General features: G+C 42.2%; 1 protein-coding gene across 21 annotated transcripts in view; it reads left to right on the top strand.

The window, feature by feature from the left end:
• Nucleotides 1–256: 256 nt before the first annotated feature.
• SETD2 (SET domain containing 2, histone lysine methyltransferase) overlaps nt 257–14,037 on the top strand; it is a 111,522-nt gene continuing 97,741 nt past the window's right edge. For 12 of the 21 annotated variants that reach the window (XR_014822974.1, XR_014822977.1, XR_014822978.1 and 9 more), the window contains exon 1: nt 257–441. Coding sequence is in view for 2 of the 21 variants with exons in the window: in XM_084988080.1 (XP_084844206.1) it covers nt 370–441 (72 nt within the window). In the remaining 19 variants the exon portion in view is untranslated. Of the gene's footprint in view, nt 456–14,037 lie in introns of all 21 variants that reach the window. The other 9 variants (XR_014822985.1, XR_014822990.1, XR_014822987.1 and 6 more) reach the window with 2 other exon arrangements.

Raw genomic sequence — 14,037 nt, 5'->3', positions numbered from 1 at the left:
AAGTCGGGCTGGGTCTTCAGGCTGCGCCCAGCCTCTCCCACCCTTCCCGCCCCTCCCGTCCCGATCTGAGGTCAACCCACAGCTGCCAGCGCGACGACTGGCGGCGGAAGCGCGGCGAGTGCGTGTCTCTTTAAGGGGCCGGGCCTGTGCGGCTGAGGGGCGGGCGGGGTACGCGTCGCTCACGGTGTGAGAGTGTGGGGGAGAAAGCGGCGGGCGGGCGCCGGAGGGAGGGAGGGAGCAAGCGAGCAAGCGACGCGGGCCGCCCCTGCCGCCGCCGCCGCGGTCGGACCTGCGGCCTCCTCCCCTCCCCTCCCTCGCGTCGCCCTGCCGCGGGGAGGGGGCTCGCGTCGCCGCCTCCAGTAGCTCCTGATGAAGCAGCTGCCGCCGCAGCCGCCTCCGAAGATGGGGGATTTCTACGACCCCGAGCACCCGACCCCTGAGTAAGTATCAGCTCCGTGGCCTCCTCCTGCCCTCTGCCGCCTTTACCCGAGCGGGGGGCGGCGCGTCCTGACGGCTGTTGGCGCAGAGAGTAACGGGTCCGCGGTGGACTCGCGCGGGCGGCGTGGGGAGCAGGCCCGCGCCGCAGCCACAGTCCCCTCGTCCGGGCCGCCGCGGGTTGGCGGTTGGGCCCGGCGTTGGCGCCGCTGCTCGCGTCGCAGCGGCAGTTGGGCCGGGCCGGGCCGGTGGGGGAGGGGCGGCGCGGCCTCAGCTGCCGCCGCGTCTGTACCGACCCGGCTGGCCCAAGCCTTGGCGGTCTCCTTCGGCTCCTCGCGGTGCGTTGGGGCCGCGTTGTAGAGCAAGGAGCCGAGTCCGCGGAGCAGCCGGTGCCAGACTCGGCGAGAGGGCACTGGCGAGGGTAGGCCGCGAATCCCCGGGCTCGGGTGGAAGCCTGGCCCGTCGCCTGGCCTCCCGGCGACGGCGGCTCTGACCGGAAGGGCCTAGCGCGCGTCGCCTGGCCCAGGGCGGCCGAGGGACTCGCGCTGCGCTCTCGGTTTTGATTTTTTTTTTTCCCTCTTGGAACTCGTTCCAGGCCTGGTGGTGCTCCCGGCTTCATATTCTGCACCTTTGGCACTTTGATTTTGTAATGGCGAGGTTTGAGTGGCCCCGCTGTTGAGGTGACACTGGGTTTGTTTTTCCGCTCGAAAATGAAAGCCTCTGGAGGGGCATACATTCTCTACTAGATTATGAGATTTGCACACTTTCGGACACTTTACTTCCTTGGTAGCAGAAACCTCTTACTCTAAATGGATGACTTTCTACGCCTTGTGAATAATTTGGTAAAAACCAGGAATCATTTGAGGGTTTTCTAAGCAGTGTTCCAGAAGACCGAAAAATCGTTTTGCCCAATAGTCTATTTTCAACCTAGGACATTTTTACATTTCTGTTGAAGGCTCTGCTACTGTATCTGTTATCTCAAGAGAGCTTCCACTCCTTCTGATCCTGGATTCACTTGTTTCTCAACGTCCTCACAAAACTATCGTTTTAAAAAGCTATACTTAACCTCCATTTGCTGGTGTTGGTTGAAGTCTGGACCTAAGAATATACAACTCATTTCAAACTTAGCTGTTGATAGGGTTTTCAGATGCGGCTGTCACTTCTAAGACCAGAATGATTCCAAGAGATTTGCTCTTTTGACACATTTTGCCTTAGTTCTGCTATGGCTCTTTTTTGGAACCCTTTGCCAAATCTTTTCATCTTGGTCCAGAAATGTCTGGGTCTTACTTGATAGTTCTTAGGTTCACTTTTCCACTCAGAAGGATTCTGTTGGGGTGTAGGTGGTTATACCTGAACAAAAAGAGGAATAATGATTCTGCCTTTCTAAAACAAAACCCAGCTCTTATTTGCAATAGTAAATTGTCTCAACATGTTATATCCTTTCATGAGTTCTTGCCTATAGTCTAACCTTACCTTAAATAGATTGTTTGGATTTACTGTGCAATCATCAGTTCAGTTACAAAGCTCATGTATATAGTTTTTGGTTCGAGAACTGGAAAACCTCAAAAAAAAAAAATTCTGTGTAATGATCCAATAAATGCTCATTGAGCATTTATCCTGTGCAAAATAACACTCTAGCCCCTGAAGGCGCTAAGTGCCTGCTTTCAGTTCCTTTTTCCAGGTTATTTGTTGAAGTCCAGAAGCTTTAAGGACCACATGCTTAAACTTCTTGAGGGAAAACATAATTTTTCATACTGTGTGGGAAAGTGGACTCAGAAGTACATCTTCAGTGGACCAGAGTGTGGGGAGGAATGAAGAATGTTTTATGGGCGTTCCTGTTATGGCTCAGTGGTTAAAAAACTTGACTAGCATCCATGAGGATGCGGGTTCGATCCCTGGCATCGCTCAGTGGGTTAAGGATCCGGCATTGCCATGAATTGTGTAGGTCCCAGACGTGGCTCGGATCCGGCATTGCTGTGGCTGTGGCTGTAGTCTGGTGGCTACAGCTCCATTTGGACCCCTAGCCTGGAACCTCCATATGCCTTGGGTGTAGCCCTAAAAAGACCAAAAAAAAAAAAAAAAAAAAGACAAAATTTTTTTGTGTGTGAACCCACATGGAGTATGTAAAGAAGACGTTTTTTGTCATAATACTGTAGAAAGTGGAAGTGGTCTTGGTAGGCATCATGAACAGTATCACCAGTTTCGTTGATGTAGGAATTGAAGCCTAGGTATGTGAAATGTTAACAAACATTAAAAAGTAGTATGTGTAAGCTAGTTTGAGTTTGCACCACTGGAGAGAGAAAAGTGGTATAGTATAGGGTTAAAGAACTTGAATTTCAGAGTCAGGGAGACCTGGACTTGAATGCTAGTTGAACCTTGAGCAAGTGATTTCATCTCTCCAAGTTTTGGGTTTTCTCGTCTTTGAGGTAGGTGTCGTAATGGAAGCAACTTCACAGGGCCTTTGGGAGAATAATGTATGAAAAGCACTTCGCACAGAGTGCGCGTATCGTTCTACCTCGGGTCATGGGGGAAAGCTTAAGACATAGTTTTTTTTTTTTTTTTGGTCTTTTTGGGGCTGCACCTGCGGCATATGGAGGTTCCCAGGCTAGGGGTCTAATCGGAGCTATAGCCCAGTGGTTAAAAAACCTGACTAGCATCCATGAGGATGCGGGTTCCATCCCTGGCATCGCTCAGTGGGTTAAGCCACAGCACTTAAGCCACAGCAGTGTGGGATCTGAGCCGCGTCTGCAACCTACATCACAGCTCACGTCAGCACTGGATCCTTGACCCGCTGATTGATGCCAGGGATTGAACCGGCAACCTCACGGTTCCTAGTTGGATTTGTTTCTGCCGTGCCATGATGGGAACTCCAAGACATAGCATTTTAAGTCAAACATGAGAAGGTTAGGTGGGCTTGAGAGATGGTGCTGTGGCTAAGGGGAAGGAATGACTAAGTGCCCTTTTTATTGTTTTATTTTTGTGCTTTTTAGGGCCACACCTGTGGCATATGGAAGTTCCCAGGCTAGGGGTTGAATCGGAGCTGTAGCTGCGCGACCTATGCCACAGCAACGAGGGATCCAAGCCACATCTGCGACCTACACTGCAGCTCACCGCAATGCCAGATCCCCAGCCCACCGAGCAAGGCCAGGGATTGAATCTGCATCCTGATGGATACTATTGGATTCGTTTCCACTGTGCCACAATGGCAACTCCCAAGTGCTCTTTTTTTTTTTTTTTTTTTTTTTTTTGGTGTGTCTATTTGCCTTTTCTGGGGCCGCTCCTGTGGCATATGGAGGTTCCCAGGCTAGGGGTCTAATCGGAGCTGTAGCTGCTGGCCTACACCACAGCCACAGCAATGCCAGATCCAAGCCGCATCTGCAACCTACACCACAGCTTACGACAACGACGGATCCTAAACCCACTGAGCAAGGCCAGGGATCAAAACTGCAACCTGTGGTTCCTAGTCGGATTCGTTAACCACTGAGCCATGACGGGAACTCCCCAAGTGCTCTTTTTTAGACTTGAGTTAGAAATGTTTCTCAGACATGAAGAAATAAGGCATGAAACTTAAATTCAGTTGATTGAAGTAACAGTGGAACCTGATGTTCTTTTCTGTTTTCTACCCACTATTTAATGAGACACAGCTGTAAACCTTTTTTCTGTGGTAGATAGAATTGTGTTTCAGGTGAAAATGGGTGTAATCATCTGAGTATCAGTGCATTAGGTGTCTGCTGTTGGGCAGGCCCAGGGCCAGGTGTTAAGGACACTGCAGATTATATCCAGAGTCTTCAAAGAATTCTTCTAATGAGAGACACAGGCAAGTACTTTACAGTGATAGAAATGCTATTTTTTGAACATTTGCATGTTTATTTTATGCCAAACATAGGCACACTAGGAATAAGGTGTATAAAACAAACAGTTTTGCCCTTGTGGTCACTCTTCCTAGTGAGGAATGATAAGCAATAAATAGAGTGTTCAAAGGTCATTGCTTGGGAAAATGGAGCAGGACAAGGGGTATACAGAATTTCTGGGGTAGATGTTGAAGTTTAAAATGAAGTGGACCAGATGAGCCTTTTTGAGAATGGTGTTTGGGCAAAGACTTCAAAAGGAAGTTAGCCTTGTTAATATCTGGGGAGAAAGCCTTCCAATTAGAGGGAATAGTTAGTTCCAAGGTGCTGAGGCAGACCAAATGATGTTCTGCTCAGTGTGCCTGGAAAGAGCAAGAAAGTAATAGTAAATTATGTTTGGGTAGGGTACAGATTTCACAGGGCTTTGTAGAGGCTTTATAAGTATTTTGCCTGGAGTTTTCAACCAAGGAGTGACATGGTCTGCTTTTAGCTTCGGAAGGATCACTCAATTTGCAGGGGGAAACAGCAGTAGCAAGAGGCAGGGAGACTTAAAATTGTAAAGAAGTTAGAAGTCTAAGAGTTGCTAGTGACTTGTACCAAGGTGGTAACAGAAGATAGTGAGAAATGGTTGAATTCTGGATATATTTTGAAGATAAAACCAGTATGATTTGTTGATAGATCAGATGTGGCACGTGAAAGAGAAGCCAAGGATAATTCCAATGGTTTTAGTGGGGGTACTAAGGAAGATAAGATTGGCATCAACTAAGGGATGACAAAAGAGCAAATTTGGGGAATAGATAAGGAGTTCAGTTTTAGACGTGGTAAGTTTGAGGTGCCTATTAGACATTTGGGTTGAATTGGTATCCAAGTCCGGAATTTAGAGGAAAGGTCTGAACTAGAGATAAGTTAGCCATCAACTTAGTTAGTATTCAAAGCCATGAGACTGGATGAGATCACCAAGGAATCCAGTGTAGAAAGAGAAAAGGACTTAGATCCTTATAAATTGCAGTGTTAACATGAGTGGCATCCATAAACTTAGGAGGAAAAATTAACCTCTTCACTAACCTCTCACTGGAAGTTAGTATTTCTTTTAATTACTAATGTAAATAGCAATGGTAGTACTATTAACAGTACCTGTGATTTTACTTATAGTGCAAACCACCGGTCTTATAATGTAGTATTGTAGATATCTCAAAGTATTATCTTTATTATTACATAGAACTTAGAGTAGATAGGAGAACCACTACTAGACTGTTGAGAAGCATATATACTACTGTATCATATATTTGGGTTTTTCTTCCCCAAGTAGTTGGTCTCCTTTGTAATCATATGTAATTTATTTCATGTATTTAAAAATACTAAGCTGAGAAGGAATTTGCAGCAGACTTCATCAGATTGCTGAATAGTCCAAAGCACAAAAAAATGTTAAATCCCTGAGCTCTGGAGCCTAAATCTTGGATTAGAATCTCACTTACTTAATAGCTGTATGAACCTGGGCAAGTTTTGTAATGACTCTGTGCCTTAGTGTCCTGTATGTAAAGTGGGGATCATAACAGTATTTTCTACAAAGGGTTTTAATGAGGATTTAAGAATTAGGACCATGTTAACTCTTTCATTATTAGTATTGAATGGAAAGATGCAGCTAGAAAGGACAGTACTTTATAAGGGACCATGATATGAAAACCATGGTGAATTTGGCAAAAATAAAGTTCATTAACTGGGAAAAAAATTTCAGCATGTTCAAATAAAATAAAGAGCAATGAGTTTAGTCAAGTTCTCATAAAATTCTCATAAACACCTAAATTACAGTGGGTAGAGCTGCCAAAAGAAGCCAACTGAAAGCATCATAATCTGGCCATCAGATTCCACATATGGTCTGGACCTTTAGTAGCTTTGCAGCCAGTACATAACTCAATTTTTGTTATTTCATAAGGGAGAAATAGCTTTGTAGTGATTGAGGTATGCTCTACAGGCAGGATACCCTCTTTGGGCTACTGAGGTACATGAGAGGCCAAAATATTACTTGAAGGGTTTACTGGTGAATATGGAAAGCCTGATGAACTAACCTAATATTTAGGATAGAGTATACCTCTCCAGTATTCATGTCCCTCTTTGCTCTTGCCTTTTGTAGATTTCAGGCAGACCTATTGTCTACTGACACATTACATCTTTGGAAAGGTATGGAGCAACTGTTGATACAGTTGTTTTCCTAAGAAACGTCAAACTGTTAAGACATACTTTATACATACAAGATTATCTACGAATCATACTTTTCTAGTTTCCTTAGTGAGACTTGTGTTTGAGTCTTTTCTGCCCCTTTCACTATAGTGACTGATTTAATGTACTCTCCTTTAAAAAATTTGAAATGATAAAAAATTATCATTCACTCTTTAACAGATACTTATAATAATTTTTCTTAATCTCTGATATTTAGTTTTGTTCCATGAGCATTGTCAGTTTTTGCAGAGAAGCTGGAATAGTCATCTGCTGGAATCAAAAATTGACCAGCTTCATCATTTCCAAGGTACCTTATTTTATAATGCAGAGAGCTATTATTATAGGACCCTGAGAGACAATTCATATTAGAAACTGAAACACTTACACCTAGAGTCACTGAAAATCAGGTTTAGAAGCATTCTTTTTCCTTTTCTGAGAGAAATCTATTCTTTAGGGGGAAAGGAGCTTTTATTTTGAAAAACAGTTCAAACTTCCAGGGATGCTGAATGAATGGTATAATGAATTCCCATATTTTCATCTATATTGACCAGTAGTTGAAATTTTGCCACATCTCCTTTATCTTTTTATATAAAATACATACACACACACAATGTGTTTATTTTTGGCCGAATCATTTGAGAGTAAGATACAGGTAACATGACACTCTACCCCAAATGCTTCATAGTTTTACCTAAGAACAAACATTTTCTTAAATAACCAGTGTGCAATAATCAAATTCAGGCAATTTAACATTTATAGCAGTATTATTACCTGGTATACAGGTCATATTTAGAGGTTGCCAGTGTCCTTTTTTTTTTGTCTGGATCACGTGTTACATTTTCCCCCCCTCTTTTGGCCTCCTTATGGCATATGGTGTTTACGGACCAAGGACCAGATTCAAGCCGAAGTTGGGACCTATGCTGCAGGTGCAGCAACACCAGATCCTTAATCCACTGTGCTGTGCCGGGGATGGAACCTGCATCCCAGTACTCCTGAGACACTTCCAATCCCATTGCACCACAGTGGGAACTCCTGCATGCTACATTTAATTGTCGTGTCTCCTAGTCTTTAATTTCTGAGGACAGAGCTTTAAATTCAAGGTTTGGAGGTACCTTACTACTGTTATTATCTCTTTGTACTAACTGAGTGTGTTACTTTAAAAACAGTATCTGGTAATAGATTTGAAATGGCTTTTTTTTTTTTAAATTACAAAAGCAGTAAATGCATATTGCAAAGGGGGTCAGATAATCTAGGTGTTTATAGAGGAAAAAGTAAAAATCCACCTTTAATTTCCTAACTCCATCTCTTCAAGTCCCACATCCAAGAGTTAACCACTCTTGACAGTTTAGTGTATACCTTTTCAGACCTTTTGTTTGGTTTTTGTTTTTACAAAAGGGGAATCATACTACTACACATATTCTACCTTTTTTTCTGTATATTGTATCTGCATGCTTGCAGTTATGTATAAAATGTGCTTTTTTAACGGGATATTCTATACTATCAAGGTACTATGTTGCTTTCTTTTTCTTTTTCTTCTTTTTTTTTTTTTTTTGTCTTTTGTCCTTTTAGGGCCACACCCTTGGCACATGGAGGTTCCCATGCTAGGGGTCTAATTGGAGCTGTAGCTGCCGGCCTATGCCAGAGCCACATCAATGCCAGATCTGAGCCGAGTCTGTGACCTACATCACAACTCACAACAACGCTGGATCCTTAACCCACGGAGCAAGGCCAGGGATCAAACCCTCAACCTCATGGTTCCTAGTCGGATTCATTTCTGCTGTGCCATGACGGGAACTTCTGTTAAGTAGTTTAAAAGGGCCTTAGGACATCTTAGCTGTGTGGAAGGTGTCTCCTTCCAAAAATGTTTATCCACAGGGTGAGTATATCTGGTAATTGATGATGGTGTTTTCACAATTTTGTTTATTTATTTTTTGTCTTTTTGCCTTTTCTGGGGCCATTCCTGCGGCATATGGAGGTTCCTAGGCTAGGGGTCTAATCAGAGCCACAGCTGCTGGCCTACGCCAGAGCCACAGCAACGCAGGATCCGAGCTATGTCTGCAACCCACACCACAGCTCATGGCAACACCGGATCCTTAATGCAGGATCCGAGCTATGTCTGCAACCCACACCACAGCTCATGGCAACACCGGATCGAGGCCAGGGATTGAACCTGCAGCCTTATGGTTCCTAGTCGGATTCGTTAACCACTGAGCCACGACAGGAACTTCCACAATTTTGTTTAGAATTTGACTCCTATACTTTTTCATTTTCTTTTTTAAAGTTTTACTTTATTGCCCATCTTATTTCTGTTTGTCCTGTCTGGTGCTGATGGATTAGCTTTTACTCTTGCCCTACTTTGCTTAGTTGGCTGCTTATTTTAAAGAGAAAACTCAAGTTATTTAAGTGCAGTCTCTTGAAAATGGTTGGTTTGAGGCTAGCCAACAAGCTAGTTAACTGAAAATTCAATAGGTTTGTTGTTTTTTTTTGTAATGGGATTTATATTTGAAAGTGTACTTTTCATGGATTCAAATGAGAAACAATTACTTTGTGTCATTTTAGGTTATATCATGCTAATCAAATGTTGTATTTGAGTCCCTTAACTTTGGAGTTCATGTATAGTGTCCTTTATGTTTGATTGGGTAGTTTTTTTTTTTTTTTTTTTTTTTTTTTTTAATCTAATGGTTACTTCAGTATCTTTTCCAACTGAGCAAATATTTTGGTCATTTAGACAGAGGTTTAAAATTGGTCTGAATTCCTAAAGATGATTTTTATTTTAGAATGCCTTTTTTTTTTTTCTTTTTTTTTAAATAAGAATGCTTTTTCTCTCAGAGGCTAACATCTCACAAGTGAAAAATATACTTAGGATAGTTTGGGTATTGATAGCAGTTTGATTGTGCTGGCAGGCTGTCCCGAGATCTGCTTACTGGGAACAATGCTGTGGGCTCTAGAGAATCTGGAGCAAGTGGTGGTTTCTAACTGTAGCTTTTCTGTGCTGTCTGCTTCCTGCCAAGTGGAGTTAGAGATTCTCTTTGGGGAGTGCTGTATATAGTAATCACCAATATTTGCTTCATGATTAGATCTTGGGAGACTCATGGACCAAAATGTTTTTTTGAAAGTCTTTTGTTTGATATTTCACTTGTTGGTGAATAGTTGTTAATTACATACTCTAGTAGGCAGAAGGTGCCATGTTTAAAGTCTTTAGGAATTTTGGGTGAGTGTAAAGTAGAGCTAGCATTTTATTCATGAATTATATTTATTTTTATTTTTTGTCTTTTTGCCATTTCTTGGGCCGCTCCTGTGGCATATGGAGGTTCCCAGGCTAGGGGTCCAATCGGAGCTGTAGCCGCCAGCCTACGCCAGAGCCACAGCACTGTGGGATCTGAGCCGCGTCTGCAACCTACACCACAGCTCACAGCAACACCAGATCCTTAACCCACTGAGCAAGGCCAGGGATCGAACCCGCAACCTCATGGTTCCTAGTTGGATTCATTAACCACTGCGCCACGACGGGAACTCCTTGTTCATGAATTATATAGATGGATGCAAAAACTCTTTCTTTGGAAGTTAATTTTTCTGATCTTGAGCACACACAGACTTTCTAAAATTGCCTAGTTAAATATATAATTCTTCCATTAATTTAGCAATTCTAGTATGTGTATCAACCCTAAAACATAAGTACACGTTTTATTGGACTGCTGGAAATTTAGTTAAGAATTATCTAGAGTAAACAGGAGTTCCCGTCGTGGCTCAGCGGAAATGAATCTATCATTCATGAGGATGCAGGTTTGATCCTTGGCCTTGTTCAGTGGGTTAAGGACCTGGTGTTGCTATGAACTGTGGTGTAAATCGCAGGTGCAGCTCAGATCCCTTGTTGCTGTGGCTGTGGTGTAGGCTGGCAGCTGTAGCTCCAATTGGACACCTAGCCTGGGAACCTCCATATGCTGCAGGTACAGCCCTAAAAAGACCAAAAAAAAAAAAAAAAAAAAAACCTAGAGTAAACAGATGAACTTTGTTGAGGTACAATAAAACATTTTGTTAGAGATAGGTATTCCTGGGAGTTCCCGTCGTGGCGCAGTGGTTAACGAATCTGACTAGGAACCATGAGGTAATGGGTTCAATCCCTGGCCTTGCTCAGTAGGTTAAGGATACGGCGTTGCTGTGAGCTGTGGTGTAGGTGGCAGATGTGGCTCAGATTCTGCGTTGCTATGGCTCTGGTGTAGGCCGGTGGCTACAGCTCCAATTGGACACCTAGCCTGGGAACCTCCATACGCCGCGAGAGCAGCCCAAGAAATGGCAAAAAGACGAAAAAAAAAAAAAAAAAAGAGATAGGTACTCCTGAAGTTTATAATAGGTAATTTTTTTGTTTGTTTGTTTTTTTAAGGGCTGCTCCCGCGGCATATGGAAGTTCCCAGGCTAGGTGTCCAGTTGGAGCTGCAGCCGCCGGCCTACGCCAGAGCTACAGCAATGAGAGATCCGAGCTGCATCTGCAACCTACACCACAGCTCCACAGCAACACCAGATCCTTAACCCACTGAGCAAGGCAAGGCCAGGAATCGAACCTGCAACCTCATGGTTCCTAGTCGGATTTGTTAACCACTGAGCCACGACAGGAACTCCTGTAATAGGTAATTCTTTAAGCTTAAATTTACCATTCACATTAATGAAAACAAGCTTTTATTGTTTATATATATTTTTTTAGGGCAACACCCATGGAATATGGATGTTCCCAGGCTTGGGGTTGAATTGAAGCTGCAATTACTAGCCTACATCACAACCAGAGCAATGCCAGATCCAAGTGGCATCTGTGACCTACACCACAGCTCAGGGCAACACCAGATCCTTAACCCACTGAGCAGGGCCAGGGATTGAACCTGTGTCCTCATAGATACTAGTTGGGTTCTTTTCTGCTGAGCCACATGGGAACTCCACAAAATCTTTTATTGTATAATTAGGAAACCAGTTGTTGACATTTTAAAAGTATAGTATATAGTCTTTTTGGCAGATTAACAGCAGTTTGTATAAGGAAGTGATGTTAATAACTAAATATTAACATATTGAAACAGTGGTAGTCGAATATAAAGCCAGTATTTCCGCAGTTATAGTAATGGTCACATGTATTAGAGAGAGACAGTGAGAGTACCAAAAAATATTTGGTGCTTATCTTTCTTTGACTGCTTTATTATTAGAGAAGATAATGATAGTGTCAGAGGATATGCACTTGGGGCAGTAGTTAGAACCTGATTATGCTAGGACATTTTTTTCAACTATGCATATGTTAGTTGCAAAATTTGTTAGCTATGTGCTTTTGTGAAATGTACCCATTGCTTAAGTTTTTTTATTTTCATTGTTACTATTTCAATATAAATATTTTAAAAGATGTATTTGTATAAATGTGTGTTTTTATAGTTCTCCAACTTTTAAGATACTGTGGGTAGTTACTAGTACAAAGCATTAAGACAGGCTAACATTTCATGGGGCCTACCTTAGCATTCATCCATTCTCTTGCATGATTTAGACCTGTTGGTTCTGTTGCTAGGACCTAAAGGAATTTGTAGTCCCGTGTATGAGAAAAATCCAAGGACCGTGATGAATATGTTTTAGAGACTTATTCTTTTGAATGGCAGAGGAATCTCAGTAACTGGCAGCTGGGTACATAGTGGTATGTGCTTAGTAAATGTTTGAGTTGACTTAATTCTTCATTATTCTATTTTCCTGATAGAGTGAATAGCAGTATTAATAATTACTGACATTGATTATAAGACCTTCTTAAATAACTCAGATTAGGGGAGAGGAGATCAGGGAATTGGGTGTATGTGTTATGCTGATGAAAGTAATTGGTGCTCAAGGCTCTTTTTATGCTTCTGTTGGTCCTAGTGGATTTAAAATAATGAAAACTAGAAATCTTATTATGGTGGTCTGAGAGAGAATATAACTGCTGCCTTAGGACAGTGTATTATTTATTGTATTAGAACATTTCCTCCATCCATACCCCCAGCCTTTTTAGTTGTTTTAAACTTGTGTATTTTCTGGAATGGATAACCTATTTAAACTTTGCTCCTGTGCTTTATTCTTGTTTATTTGTCTTTCTGTTAAAATCCTTCATATCAGTCTCATTTATCTCTTTATGAATACTAGGGACTGAAGGGAAGCGAGGAAACTACAGATGCAGTGATAAAGGGTTGTTTTTGGATATACCATAAATCTGTGATCTTGAAAAATGGTAGAAAACTCGATGCTCAGAAACTGAGGCTTTTGTTGTTCTGTAAGATAGTTGATACTTTTTTTTGGGTGGGGGCACATCTGCAACATGTGGAGCTCCTGGGCCAGGGTTCTGACCCAAGCCGCAGATGCACAGCGGCAGCAATGCCAGATCCTTAACCTACTGTGCTGGGCTGGCAAACAGCCTGCATCCCAGTGCTCCCAAGATGCCTCTGATCTTGTGCCACAGTGGGAACTCATCATTGTGGTTTTGATTTGCATTTCTCTAATGATTAGTGATATTGAGTATCTTCATGTACCTATTAGCCATCTGTGTGTCTTTTGGAAAAATCTCTATTTAGGTCTTCTGCCCATATTTTGATGGGTTCCTTTTTTTGATATTGAGTTGTGTAAGCTCTTTATATATTTTAGTTATTAACCCCTTGGTTGCATTGTTTACAAATTTTTTCTATATGGAAGACTTTATATTTTTTTCATTATATATACATTTTTTTTTTTCCTTTTTTTTTTTTTTTTTCTTTTTGGCTGTGCCTGTGGAATGTAGAAGTTCCTGGGCCAGGGGTCGAACCTGTACCACAGCAGCCCCCAGAGCTGCAGCAGTGACAATGCTGAATCCTTAACCTGTTGAACCACCAGGGAACTCCCTGTATGGAGGATTTTATTTTATTAATTATTATTATTTTTTTTTTTTTTGCCACACCTGTGGCATATGGAAGTCCTGGGCCAGGGATCGATCCCATGCCACAGGAGCAACCTAAGCTGCTACAGTGGCAATGCCAAATCCTTAACCCACTGTACCACAAGAGAACTCCTGGAGGATTTTAAATAAATGTTCTCTCTTTTCATCCTCTCTTTGAAGTAATTACAGTACTACTCTTTCAGTTATGTAGATAATCTGGCCACCATTTCTCTTAGTATCTTGGATTAAAAAGTATCAAAAGTATTGGAGTTGGTTTTCAAATCCATTTTGATTGATTTTCAAGCTTTTGCTTTTAACATATATTACACTGTTAGGCCTTCCCATCAGATGTTTTGAAAACACACAATGGAAAGGGGAATTGGGGCATGCCATCTGGACAGAAGGCCATAGAAAGGCCCTAGTACAGAAAACTTTGGCCAAATTGTATAGTGCTTTTTCATCATACTGTACTAGTTAGAGTGTTTCCGCAGTGTCAGCTTTGATTTCTAGTGCTCTTAGTGTAGATGTAGGCATGAAAACCAGCTACCTGTTGGACTTCTAGAAGGGTATTAGTGTCTGTTGTTAATTCATAGTTGTTTTTTTTTTTTTTTTTTTTTTTGTCTTTTGTCTTTATGTCCT

The sequence above is a fragment of the Sus scrofa genome, chromosome 13 (assembly GCF_054392235.1).
Source record: "Sus scrofa isolate SSC_HxYL_T2T_F1_AM1 chromosome 13, Sscrofa_HxYL_maternal_Yorkshire_Landrace_v2.0, whole genome shotgun sequence".
NCBI lineage: Eukaryota > Metazoa > Chordata > Mammalia > Artiodactyla > Suidae > Sus > Sus scrofa.
Note: the sequence above shows the minus strand (reverse complement) of the source record. Positions and strands in the feature narration are given on the sequence as shown.